This window comes from Salvelinus namaycush, chromosome 1, assembly GCF_016432855.1.
Source record: "Salvelinus namaycush isolate Seneca chromosome 1, SaNama_1.0, whole genome shotgun sequence".
Lineage (NCBI taxonomy): Eukaryota > Metazoa > Chordata > Actinopteri > Salmoniformes > Salmonidae > Salvelinus > Salvelinus namaycush.
Window position 1 is genome coordinate 32,470,282 of NC_052307.1, and position 19,603 is coordinate 32,489,884.

The following is a 19,603-nucleotide window of genomic DNA, read 5'->3' on the forward strand; positions in this document are numbered from 1 at the left end:
GCCTTGCCCTTCAGTGCTAGTGAGAGAAAACAATTGTGTGCATTACATAGGGAATAGGCTGCCACTTGAGTACAAACAATTATTAAAGAGATACAGATAGATCTCAAGACCAATTAAAGCCTCTCCCTGAACCTGAACTGACCACATCCTTAATCACAGGCCGACAGGGCTGCCAGTCTCTATCAGAGGCGCTGAATTTTAGCCTGGATCAATTCCTCCTGTCCTGCTGAACAATAGGTTAGAGAGCCTCCTTACAGCCAGCCCGGCAGGCAGCATCGTTAAGCTGGGTCGCTAATTAGCCCCTCTGCTCTGATCAATAATCAGTGTGATTGCTGAGTGAGGATCCACCACTACGGACCTGCTGGAGGGGGTGTAAACCCTTTGGCTTGGATATTTGTCAGCGCTGATGCTTGGTAAACAAAGTAATCAGAGTGCCTGACTGTCTCCCTGGCTTGACAAGATGACGTGAACCCAACCTCACCTCTGTCTGGAAGTGGATTCTTTGTGCCAAAAAAAGTAGTAATCATAAAGCCTGTCATCCATTTTCAGATTCAAGGAGTGATTAGCTTGACAGCCAGGGAGAGAGATTCATAGAGAGAGAGAGATGGAGAAAGATAGAGAGAGAGAGAGACGGTGGGAGTTGTAGGATGGCAGACACCTGATTACGACCACCTGCAGGGTCTCTCTATCCTTCCTGTCTGTGTGTCTGCACCTTGATTGCAGTATGTTGCCTGAGGCATTGTGCCATTTCTGCCGGGCTGTCACTACTGACCTCAACATACGCTAGCGCCTTTCGTCCAATCAGCAGGCCTCATCTGGCTTGGCCTGGCCAGGGTCTCGGCAGGGTAATTAAAATGGAATTGTGTCTATTTGGCTTGTCGCTGCTGGTTGCTGGTCACCGGGCAAATGGACAGACAGACAGAAGGGTAGACAAACAGCCAGGGCAGCCTCTCTTTCTCTCAGTCTCTATCTCGGCCAGCCAGGTGGCAGCAACTCTGCCATGCCGCCTCAGTACAGGACCTGTCAGATTAGCTGATGACCCTTTTAATTTTACTCTGCCGGGGGCCATAATTGATATTTCCCGGGAAAGGTTAATTGTAGCAGTGATCTGCTTAAATTACAGTGGAAATCTGGAGACCGAGGCGAGCCACGGCGTGCTACGCCACCAGAGACTAGAGCAGGCAGAGCGGCAAGCTGCTAGTCAAGTGGATTACACCCCACAGGCAGCCATCCGCCATCAGCCGTCCCAATTGTTTTCAGAGATGGGCTTGTAGAGGACTGATAGGATGAGGTGGGGAGGACTACCTCCTACCTCCTCGTCTGACTGTGGCAGTGTGGCTGCCTCCCATCTGTCCTAAGAATATGGGTCGCTGCCAAGCCAACGCTCCTCTCATGGCTTGTCTGTCTAGCCCCCACCAAACAACATGTGCTCTCATGTTGGCAGACCTAAACAAGCAACTTCATCATTCGACCGTTATGTGCAGATTGTAAACAATGAACAAAATGCTCATGATTTTGGTAACTACTTTTCTGCAGACTGTTGTTGGATACAGGTGTTACATCATTGCGGAGGTCATGACTTTCAGGTGGACATGTTGGTTACTGCCAGTGCTGCTTTACATACATTAAAACTATAAACTGATACTGAGACCACCAGTTTCACATGAGCTACTTCTATTACGGATGGATTCCCTTTGTGTGACTAGAGGGGCGCAACTTTGGTTTTAGAAGTGGGACACACACATATGTATATATATATATATATATATATATATATATATATATATATATATATATAAACTACCGTTCAAAAGTTTGGGGTCACTTAGACATGTCCTTGTTTTTGAAAGAAAACCAATTTTTTGGTCCATTAAAATAACATCAAATTGATCAGAAATACAGTGTAGACATTGTTAATGTTGTACATGACTATTGTAGCTGGAAACGGCAGATTTTTAATGGAATATCTACAGAGGCGTACAGAGGGCCATTATCAGCAACCAACCTTCACAAAACAGCACAAACTGTCCCTAACCAGAATAGAAAGAGGAGTGGGAGGCCCGGTGCACAACTGAGTAAGAGGACAAGTACATTATAGAGTCTAGTTTGAGAAACAGATGCCTCACAAGTCCTCAACTGGCAGCTTCATTAAATAGTACCCGCAAAACACCAGCCTCAACATCAGAGAGGCGACTCCGAGATGCTGACCTTCTCGGCAGAGTTCCTCTGTCCAGTGTCTGTGTTCTTTTGCCCATCTTAATCTTTTCTTTTTATTGGCCAGTCTGAGATATGGCTTTTTCTTTGCAACTCTGCCTAGAAGGCCAGCATCCCGGAGTCGCCTCTTCACTGTTGACGTTGAGACTGGTGTTTTGCGGGTACTATTTAATGAAGCTTCCAGTTGACGACTTCCACCTGACATTCTACCTGGGCGCATACCTTGTTGACCGGTGAGTCGGCGCTGAAAATCCACGATGAGGCCTGTGTCCAGGATGTCCCTGGCGGGGACCCAGCACCTCTCCTCCAAGCCATAACCCTCCCCGACGTCGAACCTTCAGGAGATGCCTCACCGTGTAAGCCGGTTGGTCGTCGATGAGACGGGGGAGAGGGGTGGGCCTGGAAACGGGAGACAAAGGGCTGTGAGACATGGGTTTGACTCTGTACACATGAAAGGTGGGATGTATACGAAAGGTACGGGGCAACAGAAGACGAACAGCAGAGGGGCTAATGATCTTGGAGATGGGGAACGGGCAAATAAACCGGTGGGAGAGTTTGCAGGATTCCACCCTGCAAACAAAAGGGGCAGATCCCGTTTGGATAGCCATACCTTCTGCCCGAGACGATACCGGGGAGCCGGGGTCCGATGGTGATCCGCTTTTCGTCGGTAACTGGAGGTTGTCTTGAGGAGGGCCGACCGGGCTCTCCTCCAGGTATGACGACAGCGGTGTACAAACATCTGGGCAGAAGGTATGCTGACCTGCTCTTCCTGCTCAGGGAAGGGTGGGGGCTTATACCCCAGGGAACACTCAAACGGTGGTAAGCCTGTGGAAGAGCAGAGAAGGGTGTTGCGGGCGTCTTCCACCCACAAGAGCTGCTGGCTCCAGTTGGTGACGTTGGCGGAGACCTGGCAGCGCAGGGTGGTCTCGAGGTCCTGGTTTGCTCGCTCCGACTGGCCGTTAGACTGGGGTTGAACCCGGAGGACAGCCTGGCCGACGACCCAATGAGGGTGCAGAACGCCTTCCAGAACCAGGACGAGAACTGAGAGCCGCGGTCAGAGACCATGTCCACGGGCAGTCCATGGATCCAGAAGACGTGCTGCACCATGAGCTGGGCATCTCATTGGCAGAGGTAACTTGGGGAGAGGAATGAAGTAGGCGGCCTTGGAAAAGCAATCCACCATGGTCAGGATGGCGGTGTTGCCATCAGACAGGGGAGACCTGTGACAAAGTCCAGGGAGATGTGAGACCAGGGGCGAGGAGGGACGGGCAGAGGTTGGAGAAAGTCAGCCGGAGCTTGTCGAAGGGTCTTGTTCTGTGCACAGACCGTGCAGGCGGCGACAAAGCGGTGATGTCCGGTGCCATGGTAGGCCACCAAAAGCGTTGTTGCACGAAGGCCAGGGTCCGCCAGGAGCCTGGGTGGCAGGCAAGCCTGGAGGAATGGGCCCACTCCTGGACCCACGGAGCGGACAGCATCAGGCACGAACATCCGGTTATCTGGGCCCCCCCCCCCCCAGAGTTCGGCTGGGACCACTGAGCCTTCCGGATCTGTTTCCCAATACCCCAACTGAGTGCCATTGCCAGGCATGAAGTTGGAAGGATGGTCTCTGGCTCCAGGGTGGTAGCCATGGGGTTATAGTGGCAAGACAGGGCATCCGGCTTGACATTCTTGGACCCCGGCCGGTAGGAGAGGGAAAATTGAACCGGGTAAACAGCAGGGCCCATCTCGCCTGCCTGGAGTTGAGGCGCTTGGCGGTGTGGAGATACTCCAGGTTTTTTGTGGTCGGTCCACACAATGAACGGATGTTCGGACCCTTCGAACCAGTGCCTCCATTCCTCCAATGCCCTCTTAACCGCGAGAAGCTCCCGATTCCCCACATTGTAATTCCCACCTTGGCGGTGAGGTGGTGGGAGAAGAAGGCGCAGGGATGCAATTTAAGGTCCAGGGTATAACGTTGGGAAAGAACAGCCCCCACTCCGACATCCGAAGTGTTGGCCTCCACCACGAACTGACGGGAAGGGTCCGGATGAACTAGGATTGGAGCGGTGGTGAACCGGTGTTTAAGCTCCCGGAATGCCCGGTTCGCAGCCGTGGACCACATGAACGGAACCTTAGTAGAGGTGAGGGCAGACAGGGGGATGCCAGGGTGCTATAACCCTCAGATAAAGCTATGATAAAAGTTGGCGAACCCCAGGAAGCGTTGCAGCTGCACCCTGGATGTAGGCCTGGGCCAATCTACCACTGCTTTCTCCTTCTCTGGATCCATCTTGACGCTCCCAGCAGAGATGAAGTAGCGCAGAAAGGGAATTGTGGAGCGATGGAACTCGTACTTTTCTGCCTTAACGAACAACTGGTGCTCCAGAAGGCGCTGGAGAACCTGCCGGACATGGAGCACGTGTTCTTGAGGGGAGCGGGAAAAGATGAGGATGTCATCAATGTCATCTGCATGTCGCAGATAACGCCATTTACCAGAGCCTGGAACACGGCAGGGGCGTCGGTGAGGCCAAAGGGCATGGCCAGATATTCGTAGTGGCCACTGGCCTTGTTGAAAACGGTCTTCCACTGACCGTGTTGAAAACGGTCTTACACTCGTCACCCTCTCGTATCCGCACCAGGTGGTAGGCGTTACGTAGGGCCAGCTTGGAGAACACAGTGGCCCCCTTAAGCGGCTCGGAGGACGAGGAAATGAGTGGTAGCTGATAACGGTTATTTACAGTGATGTCATTGAGTCCCCAGTAATCAATGCACGGGCGCAGCGTCTTGTCCTTCTTCTCCACGAAGAAGAACCCTGTATAGTACTCCATAGCCCTGGTTTCAGGTCCCAACAGTGAGTACAGACGCCCCAGGGGCGGCGTGGTGCTAGGGAGAAGGTCAATCCCGCAGTCATAGGGGCGGTGCAGCGGAAGGAAAGTGGCCGGGACTTGCTGAACACCTCCCGGAGATCCTGGTACTCTGCAGGAATGGCGGAGAGGTCCGGAACCACCTCCGAGGGCCCAGAAAGATGTTCCGGGCAGGTTGCGTCGACTTCAGACAGTGGGCGTGGCAGAACGATCTCCAGGCCATGATGGCACCCGTAGACCAGTTGATGAGTGGGTTGTGTCACTGGAGCCAGGAGAATCCCAAAACCACAGGGATCTGGGGGGACTTGATGAGCAGGAACTGAATGGTCTCACTGTAATTCCCTGACATACGTAGGTTGATGGGAGTGGTCTTATGGGTAACCCGACCTATAGAACGCCCGTCCAATGCTCTAACATCCACGGGAATGGAGAGGGGCTGAGTGGGGATGTTCAGCTCGGAAGCCAGTGTGGCGTCCAAAAAGCTCTCATCGGCCCCAGAGTCAATGAGGACCCGGAGAGATTTCTCCACAGCAGAATGACATGAAAAGGGGTGCGAGTAAGGGAAGCAGAAAAGTTCCCCATATGGCCCACCAGAGTACTCACTCCTACCGGTGAGCCTGGTCTTTAACCGGACACGAGGACACAAAATGACCAAAAGTCCCACAATACAGACAGCTCCTTGTGCTGATCCGGTGTTGCCGTTCCGCTGGCGACAGCCCAGCCCTGCCTAGTTGCATGGGCTCGTGACTCTCAAAGAAGGTCGGGAAATCTTGGGTGCTCTCGGCCACGGGACCGTCGGGGACTTCCGGAATGACTTGGAGGCGAGGTGGAATCCCTGGATGTGCGGTGAAATCGAATTTCCTCTCCATCCGTTGTTCCCACAATCGCCCATCGATGCGGATGGTCAAAGCGATGAGGGAGTCAAAATCTGTGGGTAACTCCCGAGCCGCAAGCTCGTCCTTAACCTCCTCCGAGACGCTGTGTAGTAACATGTTGAACAGTTCCGGGTTCCACACGCTCACCCTGCCATCGTGCGGAAATCCACCGCATAGTCGGCCACAGTGCGGGCATCCTGCCGGAGCTGGATTAGCTTCCGGGCAGCTTCTCTCCCGTAGAACAGGGCATCAAAGTCCTTCCTCACCTCTCCCACGAACCCCTCCATGCTCGCGCATATGGCCGACTGCTGTACCCATACGGCGGTAGCCCAGGTGAGAGCCCTTCCAGACATCAGCGTGATGAGGTAGGCTATTTTGGAGCAATCCGAGGGGAAGGAGGGCTGAAACTCGGAAATGAGGGCACACTGAGATAGAAACGCCCGACAGGTGCTCGGCTCTCCATTAAAGCGTTCTGGAGGAGGTAACCGGGGCTCCCGGGAAGGTGGAGTGGCCGGTGGGGTGGTGCTGCTAACTGCTGAGTTGCTGTGGGGTTACCACCGTGGCAAGCTGCCCCCCAGACTACCCGCGGAATTGCTCCAGCGGCATATCATGGTGCTCAGCCAACGTTTGGACCCACTCCATCAGCCCACAATTCCTCGTGCCTACCAATGGATGTTCCTTGGGAGGAGATGACGTTGCGCAGCTGGTCCGGGTTTGCTGGGTCAGTCTTGATCAGTTCGTACTATCGAGTATGAAGGTAAGACACAGATGCAGACCACGTCGAATAAACAATAGTTTAATAATCCAACAGGGGCAGGCAATAGACAGGTCAAGGCAGGCAGGCGTCAGTAAACCAGAGGTGGGGCAACGATACCGGGCGGCAGGCAGGCTCAGGGTAAGGCAGAGGTCAATAATCCAGAGGTGGGGCAAAGGTACAGGTCGGCAAGCAGGCTCAGGGTCAGGGCCAGGCAGAGTGGTCAGGCAGGTGGGCTCTGAGTCTGGCAACAGACAAACAGAGAACACAGGAATAAATACACAAGGGATAATGGGCGACACCTGGAGGGGGGTGGAGACAATCACAAAGACAGGTGAAACAGATGTGTGAATAGTTGTGAAGGAGTTTGGGTTGAGTTGTATCGAGGAGTTGCTGTGTAGCTGGTCTTCTTTGACTGGAGTCGTACTTACGATTTTTTTATTACATTTTTTGTTTTACCTTTATTTAACTAGGCAAGTCAGTTAAGAACAAATTCTTATTTACAATGACGACCTACCTAGGCCAAACACGGACGATCCTGGGCCAATTGTGCGCCACCCTATGGGACTCCCTATCACGGCTGGGATGTGATACATCTTGGATTCAAACCAGTGACTGTAGTGACACCTCTTGCACTGAGATGTAGTGCCTTAGACAGCTGTGCCACTCGGGAGCCCGAAGAGATACTTTGTCTCTGATCTAGAAAACTTATTTGTAACACTTTATGAATACCCTCTTCATAATGCATTGCGAGCACATGTATAATGCGTTATGATCTTTGCATAATCCATTATAATGCACAACATATTTTTTCTATCATTTTATACTGTATAATAATGTATGCTTCTTCCTCTGGTTCTCTCCTCCAGATCAAGGCCCTACAGGTACGCCCAGTGAAGCTGGATGAGGATGGGGCCATGCAGGAGTTCAACAGACCCAACAGGAGCATCTCTAAAGAGCACCTCAGTGAGGTGAGAGAGACCTTCTAGTCCTACCCCCCCAGACCATCAGGCCCCTATACCTCCAGACCACCACACCTCCAGAGTCCCAGACCATATCTACCTACCTTGTTGCAACATGGTTAACTAGGGCCGTTACTCTCCCAGACCCTTCAGAGCTCCTAGCAAGAGACCAGGCCAGCAGCAGACTGTCCAGGGCTGAAAGGCCCTGAGGAGGATGAGAGAGAGGGGCAGAGAGGCAGCAGTCAGAGGGCAGCTGGTGCAGTAGCTCATACTGGCCCAGACTCACACCTCATAAATCCCCATGCATTAGAAAACTTGCCTGGTCAACAGCGACAAGCAGGAAACGATTATCCAAGACACACAGACACACAGCCATCACACTACGTGTTCTTCTCAAATTGCACCCTATACCTTATATAGTGCACTACTTTTGACCAGGGACCATAGGGCCCATTGGGAATAGGGTATAATTTGGCATGCAGCCTAGATGCCCCTGCATTATTAAAAGCCTGCTATGGTTATGTAGATGTGACCTAACACCGTTCAGCCAGGTGGTAGCTGACCCTCGCCGAGTTAAAAGGTTAAAGGTCTTTCCAATTACTGCCGAGCCTGCGTCCATATGCTAGCACATTTCAAAGATGAGTGGCTTGCGTAGTAAATGGAGGCAGCTAGGAGGTCGGTTGGTGCTAGGGATGAAATAATGCAATTTAGATACAGGGGAAGTAATGAGAATTTATGCAAAATCCCCAAGCGGCTCATTTTAAATGAATGTAGAATATGCTTCCTAACTAATGCCTGTCAACCGGGCCTCCCAAACCTCACTAAATTCAATCAGACAGTTAATTTAGCTGCACAGAACGGGGGGAGCATGGAGGGAGAGAGGGGATTTGCTGCTTCTACAGCTGAAGAAGTGATTGAGGAAAAATGACGGAGAGAAAAGATTTTAATGAACTTATTTAATGCGTTGTTCAAGCTATTCAGAATTCCAAAAGAAAATCTAGAGACGTGGAGAGAGGGAGAGAAAAATAAACACTCCCCACCAACATTTTATTTTCCCTTCCCTTCGACCTCCTTTTCTAAGCCTCCTCTCTCTCTTTCTCTCTGCCTCTCTTGTCTCCCCCCTGCCATTCCTCATGAATTTGTGTAAAAGGCTGTTTTTAAATGAAAAAGTCAGGAGAAAGAGCCGGGTTTGACAGATAAAAGGATGCTGGCGGATGACAGTTCTGACAGGGAAATGCGGCAGTGAAAAGGGTGTTGGGGGTACGGGAGGGTAAGGGGGAGAACTGTTTAAAATGGCATGCTGTAATCGCTGACGGTGTTAGATATGGCATCTCTCTAATCTCCTGCCAAATAGATGGTGCAAAGACACTGATCGCTGTAGCCATGCCATTCCTCCCTATCCATCTCTCTGAAATACAGCTAGGCTCTCTGAGAGAGAGCGAGGGTGATGGCCACTACTGGAGAGGAACGACTTCCTATTTCTAATAACACTATTTTCCTTTTTCAACTCTGCCACTACATTGCACATTTTCATTAAATACATAACGCACATTTAATATCCACATCAAAGTGGTCCCAGGCTGTAAGAGCTCTTAACTAAATATGTACTGTACTGTACCCACGATTCATGAGTCAAATGGATTTTGTGTTGTTGGACTGCCAAAAGGAAACAGAGACAAACGAGGAGCTTGCTGCCTCCTCTCCGTACTGAGAACAGTCATGCATCAATTTAGGAAGCAGCGATAGAGACGTGTGTGGAGATGTTGTTTATTCATCTCCACGGTAGCTAGGGTCTTGTATCTGTTTACGTTGACTAGGTAATTCTACCCCTGGCTCAGCTGGGCCTAGGCAGAAAGCTGCCGTACAGGCAGGGATTAGGGAAATGTAGAGGGAGATTTTCTCTGCATCTGTGTTAGTGTGGGGAGGGAGTTGGAGGGGGGAGAGGGGAGACGGGAGAAGGGGGAAGAGAACACTACTGCTGGGGTCTCACACAACCACCCACACTCTTAGAAAAAAAGTACTATCTAGAACCTTAAAGGGTTCTTCGGCTGTCCCATTAAGATAACCCTTTTAAAGAACCCTTTCCGGTTGCAGGTAGAACCCGTTTGGTTCCAGTTAGAACCTTTTTGGGTTCCATGTAGAACCCTTTCTAAAGAGGGTTCTACATGGAACCCTAAATGGTTCTATCTGGAACCAAAAATGGTTCTACCTGGAACCAAAAAGGGTTCTCCTATGGGGACAGCTGAAGAACCCTTTTGGAACCCTTTTTTCTAAGTGTGCAGTTCTTCTGGAGAGCTGTGAGTCCTGCTGCTGGTTGCATGCTGCTGGCCCCGTCTTTTTTTAATACACTTCACGCTCCGCCAAGCCATGATTGGCCCCTTTAAGTTCTCGCACCTCAAAAACCAATAGTCTGTCCCGTAGGAAAACCAACCGCCCTGCTTGTCACCGTGGCTTTGAGGGTCCGGGGGAGGGGGCGTGGAAATGGGGAGAGGATTAGGGGGTGGATTTAGCAACATTTCTGTTCTCCCGGGCTGTTTAGTTAACCCTAAAACACCGCCAGTGTCCTCCACACCCCCACACCCCTATGCCTCTCCCCTATCCTCCCCTTCCTCGCTGCTGCGTCTCTGGGGCAGGTTCTTAAATCCTTTTGAAGTCTTAAGCGCTGCAGAAATCCATTGAGAGCCATGTATAATGGCTTTTAAGAGAGAGTGTTTAGCTATATCCCGACCCCATGGCTTATGAACCGCTACCTGCTTGAATGGATTTTTTCCCCTCTTCCCTTCACCCGGACTAAATCCAATGGATTGTCCCTCATTATCATTTAAATAAGACTCTCTTTCTGCTCCAAACGCTCCGACTTGAATAAAACCTGCATAGTAAGGCTAATTCCAAATGGCTTTGGCCTACCACTACTGCACTGAGTCACACACACACATACACACACACGCATACACACACTCATGCACACACACACACACGCACACACACACCGCATATGTTGTTCACTTTTTCCCCTTTGTGTCCACATACATGGCCGGCTCTGCCCTTCTGCCCTCCACCTCTAGCCCTCCCTCTCTCTCTCTCTCTGGCAGTGGGGACAGAAGGGGTGAATAGAGAGGGAATAGTCTTTTGATTCCCGCAGAGCTGACTTTCCGGTTCGCCATAGGACACCTCCCTAATCGTCACAGTGGGGTTGAGTCTGTGAATCAGAGGGAGCAGAGGCACTGATGACGGCTAAAGCACAGAAGCAGGTGTGGGAAGGAGGGATGGAGGGAGAGAGAGATGGATGGAGGGATTGGAGGTACTATGGGCAAAATTGGTCTAGCAGAAAAGTCCCCTCCTGAGACTGGAGGAGAAATTGCCAATCGAAACTGAGAAGTAAAAGGGGGGGGAAGTGGAAGGTGTGGAAGGAGAGGGAGATTGGTATTCTGAGTGAGAGAGAAGAGAGAGACAGAGAGAGAGAAAGAGAGACAGAGAGAGAGACAGAAAGAGAGAGAGACAGAGACAGGGAAAGATAAAGAGAGGGAGAGAGACAGAGACATACAGAGAGACAGGGAAAGAGATAGAGAGCAGCTTTCTTCAGTCTGTCTGGCCCCTCACTCTGAGTTGAACCAGGATGACTCTGTCAGGGGCCTCGTCTATCAACAGAAGCAAGCACTGTCAGCATACACATGACCGTTTTATTATGCAATGTCATTGTATTTGACATTATCAGTACATAAGTTACATTCATTATTGGATTTGTCCACACATGCATTCAAAACTCAACTTTGACCCTAAACTACACCCCAATACATATACTCTAAATGTATTTTTTTTACACAAATCAATGAAAGATGGGTTTTTAAGAGTAATGCAATGAAATGGTATACAGTATTTAGGCAACACCAATGACTTGATCACTCCAAAAACACATATTTCAAAGTGTTTCAACGGCATGGGTGGGGGGTGTTGTCAGTCTTAAGCATTGATATTCAGTCGTAAGCATTCCTACCATTGTATTTTCCTTTGTAGTACTACAGGAAATCCCGGGACTACAAAAACAAAAACAGCCACGTCACAGATACCGACGTCACGCTTCCAGACAAACTAAACACCTACTTTGCCCGCTTTGAGGATAATACAGTTCCACTGTCGCGGCTCGCTAACAAAGACTGAGGTCCACCCCTCTCCTTCTCAGTGGCCGACGTGAGTAAAACATTTAAACGTGTTAACCCTCGCAAAGCTGCCGGGCCAGACGGCATCCCTAGCCGCGTCCTCAGAGCATACGCAGACCAGCTGGCTGGTGTGTTTACGGACGTATTTAATAGCTCCCTATCCCAGTCTGTTGTCCCCATATGCTTTGAGATGGCTACCATTGTTCCTTTACCCAGGAAGGCAAAGATAACTGAACTAAATGACTACCGCTCCGTAACACTCACTTCTGTCATCATGAAGTGCTTTGAGAGGCTAGTCAAGGATCATATCACCGCCACCTTACCGGCCACCCTAGACCCACTTCAGTTTGCATACCGCCCCAACAGGTCCACAGATGACACAATCGCCATCGCACTGCACACTGCCCTATCCCATCTGGACAAAAATAATACCTATGTAAGAATGCTGTTCATTGACTACAGCTCAGCATTCAACACCATAGTACCCTCCAAGCTCATCATCAAGCTGGAGGCCCTGGGCCTCAACCCCTCCCTCTGCAACTGTGTCCTGGACTTTCTGAAAGCCACCCCCAGGTGGTGACGGTAGGAAACTTCATCTCCACTTTGCTGACCCTCAACACTGGGGCCGCATCAGGGTGTGTGCTCAGCCCTCTCCTGTACTCCCTGTTCACCCACGACTGTATGGCAATGCACGCCTCCAACTCAATCATCAAGTTTGCAGACGACACAACAGTAGTGGGCTTGATCACCAACAATGACGAGACAGCCTACAGGGAGGAGGTGAGGGCACTCGGAGTGTGGTGTCAGGAAAACAACCTCTCACTTAACGCCAAAAAAACAAAGGAGATGTCGTGGACTTCAGGAAACAGCAGAGAAAGCACCCCCCAATCCACACCGAAGGGACAGCAATGGAGAAGGTGGAAACTTTTAAGTTCCTGGGCGTACACATCACGGACAAACTGAAATGGTCCACCCACACAGACAGTGTGGTGAAGAAGGCGCAACAGCGCCTCTTCAACCTCAGGAGGCTGAAGAAATTTGGCTTGTCACCCAAAACTCTGACAAACCTTTACAGATGCACAATCGAGTGCATCCTGTCAGGCTGTATCACAGCCTGGTACGGCAACTGCTCCGCCCTCAACCACAAGGCTCTCCAAAGGGTGGTGTGGTCCGCACAACGCATCACCGGGGGAAAACTACCTGCCCTCCATGACACCTACAGCACCTGATGTCACAGGAAGGCCAAAAAGATCATCAAGGACAACAACCACCTGAGCCACTGCCTGTTCACTCCGCTATCATCCAGAAGTCGAGGTCAGTACAGGTGCATCAAAGCTGGGACCGAGAGACTGAAAAACAGCCTCTATCTCAAGGCCATCAGACTGTTAAACAGCAATCACTAACTCAGAGGCTGCTGCCTACATTGAGACCCAATCACTGGACACTTTAATAAATGGATCATTAGTCACTTTAAACAATGCCACTTTAAATAATGACACTTTAATAATGTCTACATATCTTACATTACTCATATCACATGTAAATACCTTATTTTATACCATCTTTAATAATGTCTACTTATCTTACATTACTCATATCACATGTAAATACTGTATTTTATACCATCTACTGCACCTTGCCTATGCCGCTCGGCCATCGCTCATCCATATACTTATATGTACATATTCTCATTCACCCCTTTAGATTTGTGTGTATTAGGTAGTTGTTGGGAATTGTTAGATTATTTGTTAGATATTACGGCAATGTTGGAACTAGAAGCACAAGCATTTCGCTACACTCGCATTAACATCTGCTAACCATGTGTATGTGACCAATAAAATTTGATTTGATTTGATACCCTTGACTCCAGTGGTGTCATTTCATTTGCACTGCAGTAAGCAGTTGTTTTGAGCAAAATACCCTTTTCATCTCCCTCTCCCTAGTCAAGGCCATCCAAAATTAATGGCAGTGACGTTTTTGCTAGCTAGTGCAGGTCGGGCGCAGGCGGGGAGGGAGAAGGTTAACGTGAATATTGATATTAAAGCGTAGCGGCTTCATCATGTCTGTGTCAGCGGCTGGCTCATGGTCCCTAAAGGTCAACCCTGTTCTCCTCTCTCTCTACAGAGCTCCACTCACTCGCTGTCAGGCCGGGGCTACTCGGTAAGTGACATTTTCATGCTTCATGGCTTTACGGCAGAATTACAATCTCAAACGGCTCTCTTTATTGCCCCGTCGCTCGACACTTTAATTATGTTAAATAGAGTAATGGAGAAATCATGATATTAGGGACATTACTCCTGGATGACTGACTGATTAAATTGTAGGAAGGAAAGGAAGAGATGCATCCCGAATGGCACCCGATTTCCTATGTAGTGCGCTATTTTTGACCAGGACCCTCTGGTCAAACGTAGTGCACTATTTATGGAATAGGATACCATTTGAGACGCAGCCAAGGTGTCCTGCTCTACCTTGGGTAAATGTGGCTGTTTTATTGACATCCATCACATCAGGCCGTGCAAGAAGGCAGCCATTCAGTAGTTCTGCAGTTTAAGTGTTGGAGGAGATGTCTTCCTGCACTGCCTGCCAACTACAAGCCATTTGAATCAGTTGTCAGACAATATGCTTAAAAGCCTTTAAAAAAGTGAGTGACTGCATTGTTACATACCCCCTCCCAACACAATACATTTAATATCATGTGCCCTTATTCTTTCAGAATACCCATAGCATAGCTGTTCTAATGTAGCCCTATCTTATGAATAGGGGAAATAATACTGCTTTCACATTCAACTCTATACTTTCATTACCTTTGAATTGAAAATGTATTATGCGTTCTTGTGTAAAGTGATAAATCTTGTCAGCCCAGTCCTTTTATACAGCACACTGTCTCACTTAGTGTCACTAGGAGACTATTTTTACCACTTGAAAGCATATTTTGCAGACTACACAAGTCAACAGTATGTGTTTTTTAAACCTTATGAACCTGTTCACTTATCATTATTTCCAGAAAGCTGATGAGTATTGTTTTAATTATGAGGTTCAGAGTTGATAGAGGCAGTCTTGAGTCTTGTTGTTGTTCTTGTTGTCCTCTACATGAAGGGACAATTTATAAAGAGACATTTTTAGCTCCCGTTACACCCCTAGACCTGCCTGTGACTGACATATGGCAATTCCTATCGTAGCTTCAGTGTTATCAAACAAGTAAACAACATCTATAAATGGTTTGTCACTGCTAATCAGGGGAAGAGTATCTGCTGAGGTAGCGCTTAAAGAGCCGAACAAAGCTTAAGTTAAAAGACATTGATCTGTGTGGGGTTTTATGGTGCTTCTGCGTGGAAATGGAACATGTCACTTTCCTATTCCCTCACGGCTGCATACTCACACAGAGATGAAAACAAACAAGACCTCCCGGAAGCTGCTGCGGCCCTTTGGCTCGAGCTGTCAGTTTAAGTCTGGTGGAGGCAAGGAAGGATGGAGGAGGCCCCCTCTTCATCTGTTCTTTATGGAGAGAGAGAGAGGGGGGGGGAGAAAGAGAGAGAATATTATTGAGAGTAGGAGTAGGATCGAGAAAGGTTGAGAGAGGAGTAGGAAGTAAAGGAGAGGAGAGAGGGAGGAAAGTAAGAAAAAAACCTAAGAAAGTGCACAGGAAGTCTGACATTGTCAAGCGCCTGCCCTGTCTCCCTATCTGATGGTGTGTTCTGCGCTGCAGTGTGGTGGAGCCCTTTGGGCTGCTTGTGGGCAGACTGACAGAGGGTTTGGCACAGGCTTCTGGGGCCATGCAGGAGCCCTTATCAGCAGGTGCTCCGGGCTCTGTGGTAGGGCCTAGGGCCTGTCTGAGAGAGGCAGGGAGGGAGAGATGAAGGCAGCCGGTGTGGGAGGAAGGAGGGAGGTGGGTGGTGGAGGGTTGGAGGGCAGACAGGCACACAGAGAGGAGGCACAGATAGCTGGGTTATCTGATGGTCAGCCCTGGGCTCTTATCACCATCTCCTGGCCTCGGGGGGGTTGTTATCTGTCACAAGGCACTAAGAGGTAAAATCCCAATCTCTCTTGACTGTTTGTTTTCCGCTTCTATAGGAGATAACACCTCCACTATTTCCCTACCATATGTCTTTGACGCTGCCTGCCAGGCTGCTATAACTAATGCTGCCTGCCAGGCTGCTATATCTGAGAGGCACATTTGAGACGTAAAAGAAGACATGGTTCAGATTTAGACTCAGATTTAGAAATTTGAGCTTTTGGAGGACTGAGGCCGTAGCAAATTGTAATGGTTGTTATAAAGAATATATTGTTGGAACAGACTATTTATATGTACATGTTGGCATGGATTATTGGGTAACACTCAAACACTCCTTGCAGCCAAGATTATAATAAATTGTTCCAAGTACATTTTTGCGGTGCTAATTCCAAAAAGAGTCAACGTAAAAATATATCCACAGGGAAAAGCACACGCAGGATATCAAAGTTATATCCTTAGTATTTTAATTTATTTAGAGCCAACATATAAACACCCAACTTTGATATCCTGCCTGTGCTTTTCCCTGTGGATATATTTTTATTGGGTAACACCCCTGGATCAATCTATACAGGCGTGCATCCAGTACATAGGTGTAGATTAGAACATGCAATATGGTAAATTCTCCATTTTCCTTTGGACTGGCGTACACAAGCTGTACACATAGATTTTCAGAGATTTTTGGTTTGTTGATGACTGTACCCACCCCCACCGTCCATATCCATCCCTCCTTACACGAATCTGTTGAAAACTTGACTGTTGACAACAGGCGATATGCAGCACAGCCACAGAGCACCGCTATCAGTCTGAGGTAAAATGTGGAATAGTTTGTCAGCTCCTGCTTCCCTCTCCTCTCCTCTGTGTTCTGCTGGCTTCATTATAGTGCCACCCATGTTGGGAAGACAATATCTGGCCCATTTCCTCAACTGTTCGCTCCCTGCTTGTTTTTCTACAGGGGAGAGGAGAAGAAGATGGGCCCTGGCCTAGGTTTGTCTGGGGATTTATCTTTCTCTCTGGGGCCCTCGATAAAAACCTCCAGTCCTCTTCTGTGCCTCGCTCGGCGAGATAGGCTTTAAGAGACGGAGGAAAATGTCAAAATATCTTGGTGCGTCTATCTGCTCTTCCGATCTTCTCCGCAGGCTTGAAACGGAGCCGAGGAGGGAGACAGTTCACGGGGAAAAAAGTAGCTCCTTTTCCTCTTCTCCAGATGAAGCGATTGAGCTTCCCCCAGCCTAGCCCACTGAACCACTGAAGGCCCAGTTTTTATTCTCTTCACATTGAGAGTAGATAGACTGTGCTCTGAGGTGTGGTTGGAGTTCTGGTAGGTTTTGCGGTTTATGGTCTATCAGTTGCATTTACACTTTTCTTGTTGGAGGTTATAACCTTAGCTGGTCTGTCTAGATTGAGCTGGAGTGCTGGCAGCTTTCAGACACCCGTTTCATATTACCCTGCTCTGGCTTATTTAATCGTATTTTACGCTAGTTTTGTCCACACTCAAACACAGCATTCGCAAAGTCATCTGTGCGTTTCTTAAACGGCTTCATTTAATTGATTTGGCATTCATGACCCATGCTTTGTTCCAAATAAATGTCCTTGTCTCAATGATGAGGTAAAAAAAGAAAAGAAAGTTCTTTGTCAAATACAAGGATTATGTCACTTAATTATAATCGGCACTATTAAAAAGCTTCGCGCTTTATTTAACAAAACGACACAGATTAAATAAACCGATTGTTATAAAAGCCAAGGAGGGAAATCGTGGGAAAGGATACATCATATTTCATGTGATTTTACTATAAAACAATAAATAAAATAATATCTCGCTCAGTGAACATAACGTCACACATTACCCACCGATACAGTACATAACCCTATGAGCTGTCTTATAGAGAAAGGCCCTTTCCTTTCCCCTACAATAAAACTCTCTCTCTCCCTCTCTCTTTTTCCCCCTGTCTCACCTTTAAATTCCCACATCCCAGACCCCTGACTGTTCGGCCGTAGTTTCCATCATCTTGCAGGTGTCTAGCTACATACCAGCGGCCCCTGCCCGTGGTGAAAATTAGTAAAAGAAACGAATAGCCCAGCAGGACAGGGTTGGAGCCCTGACATTGTCCACCCCTCTGGTGGAGCGTTATCTGTCAGGGGCGCTTCATGAGGGCTGTCTGGGTTGAAAACCCTATTTGTTTATCCCTGTGTGTGGGCCAGCTTCAGAGCAGGGGCCTGCTGCTCCCCTCTCTCCGGGGAGCCCGGCTGTTGCCGCTAGCAACAGATAAAAATGGCTGTTAACCACAGCAGGGCCCACAACACATCAATCATGTGCTCCAGAGAAAGGCTTTAGGCTTCTGGAGGCCTGCAACTCTGAATGGCGGGGACTGACAATCCCCTTTCCAGTGACTGCACAGCCCCTATGGTGGTGGAATGGAGGGGTGGACGGGGGCTCCCAATCATTCAGTGAGAGGAAACTTAATTTTCACCCGTGGACAGCTTCAGCTCCGTTTTGTCCTAATGGAGATGCCATTTAAAATCCGCCAACACAAAAGGTACTCTGGGAGAGGTCATTTGAATAAAAAGGCGACATGGTGAATTAGTGTAGGCCTGGCCTCAGAAACCGTCGGCATAGTTCACTTGTTCTAAATGAACTCTTAATTGCTTTTGCCCACTTGCCTTTGCTCTTAAGGCTTTGCTTAAGAGTTGGGGAGTTCGGCATCACTGCATACCTGCATATGCCTTTTAGAATGAAATTGAGATCAGTGATTGAAAAACAACTTAGAACTAGCTTAGAGGGCTGTGAAGTGATTTTGGCCCTGTGGTATTTTTCACTAGAGGTGATTTTAATGGTTCATTTCAGCCCTTTCTTTCTCAATCCAAGTAGAAATATAGTAATGGCATTGGTGGTCAGAGAATGTACAAGGCTCTAAGTAAATCGAATAGATTCTAAAAAGAATTTCTGTGTTCTCATCAACCGTGTTAGTTATTTGACATTGAAACACAGGCAGAAGCCGTAGGCATAATGCAAATAAGTATTTGTTTTTCCAATACAGCCCCCACACTCTCTTGGTCATCAGTCTTGATTTGTCATAGTCGATGCCCCCCAACTCACATTGGCCCCACTAAGAAAAAGGTGTTGTCCGTAATGTACAGTAACTAAGTAACGATGCTGTCAGGATTTGTATACCGCTGGCTCTCCACATTAACTTATATGGCCACTCTAGACAAATAAAGTGATAATTCCACTCTATCATATGTTACATACACCACAATCAAGGCCCAATTACATGCTACTTTCATTTATAAAAGCTCTGAACGCAGACTTGAATGCTTTAATGAGCGCTGTAATGAACGCTCAGGGTGTTTGGCAATTCTCCTAGATGTTACTGTGGCTTTTATGGCCCATTATAACATACAATTTGCATCAGCAAATTACAATGCTCGATATCATTATCCAACCGTAGACCTGATCATAAATTAAACCTCCAATTACAAACCTCTATCTGCCTGGGGAGTGATTCTTTGGCTGCATTCTCACCGGGGGAGAAATGAAGGAGAGAGAGGCGGAGAGAGAAAGAGAGAGTGGGAGAGAATAGCCTCCAATGTGTTGTGAATAACTTACTTCGTCAGTCAGAGGCATTCATTCCCATAATCGTCCCTGGCTCTTTCTCTCTGCCTCCTCTCCTCCCAGCTCAAAGCTCAGAGGCCACATTAAAAGCTCATTAGTGCCCAAGTGGTGGCCATCTTGGTCGAGAGGTTGTGATGCAAACTCTTCTAACCCCCAAAAAAATCATAATTGGCTATAGG

General features: G+C 48.5%; 1 protein-coding gene across 5 annotated transcripts in view; it reads left to right on the forward strand.

The window, feature by feature from the left end:
• LOC120035005 (autism susceptibility gene 2 protein-like) overlaps positions 1–19,603 on the forward strand; it is a 394,702-nt gene that overhangs the window by 151,547 nt on the left and 223,552 nt on the right. For 4 of the 5 annotated variants that reach the window (XM_038981784.1, XM_038981936.1, XM_038981858.1 and 1 more), the window contains exons 3-4: positions 7,553–7,654; positions 13,927–13,962. In XM_038981784.1, the coding sequence (XP_038837712.1) occupies positions 7,553–7,654; positions 13,927–13,962 (138 nt within the window). Of the gene's footprint in view, positions 1–5,688; positions 6,687–7,552; positions 7,655–13,926; positions 13,963–19,603 lie in introns of those variants that run through there. The other variant, XM_038982063.1, reaches the window with a different exon arrangement.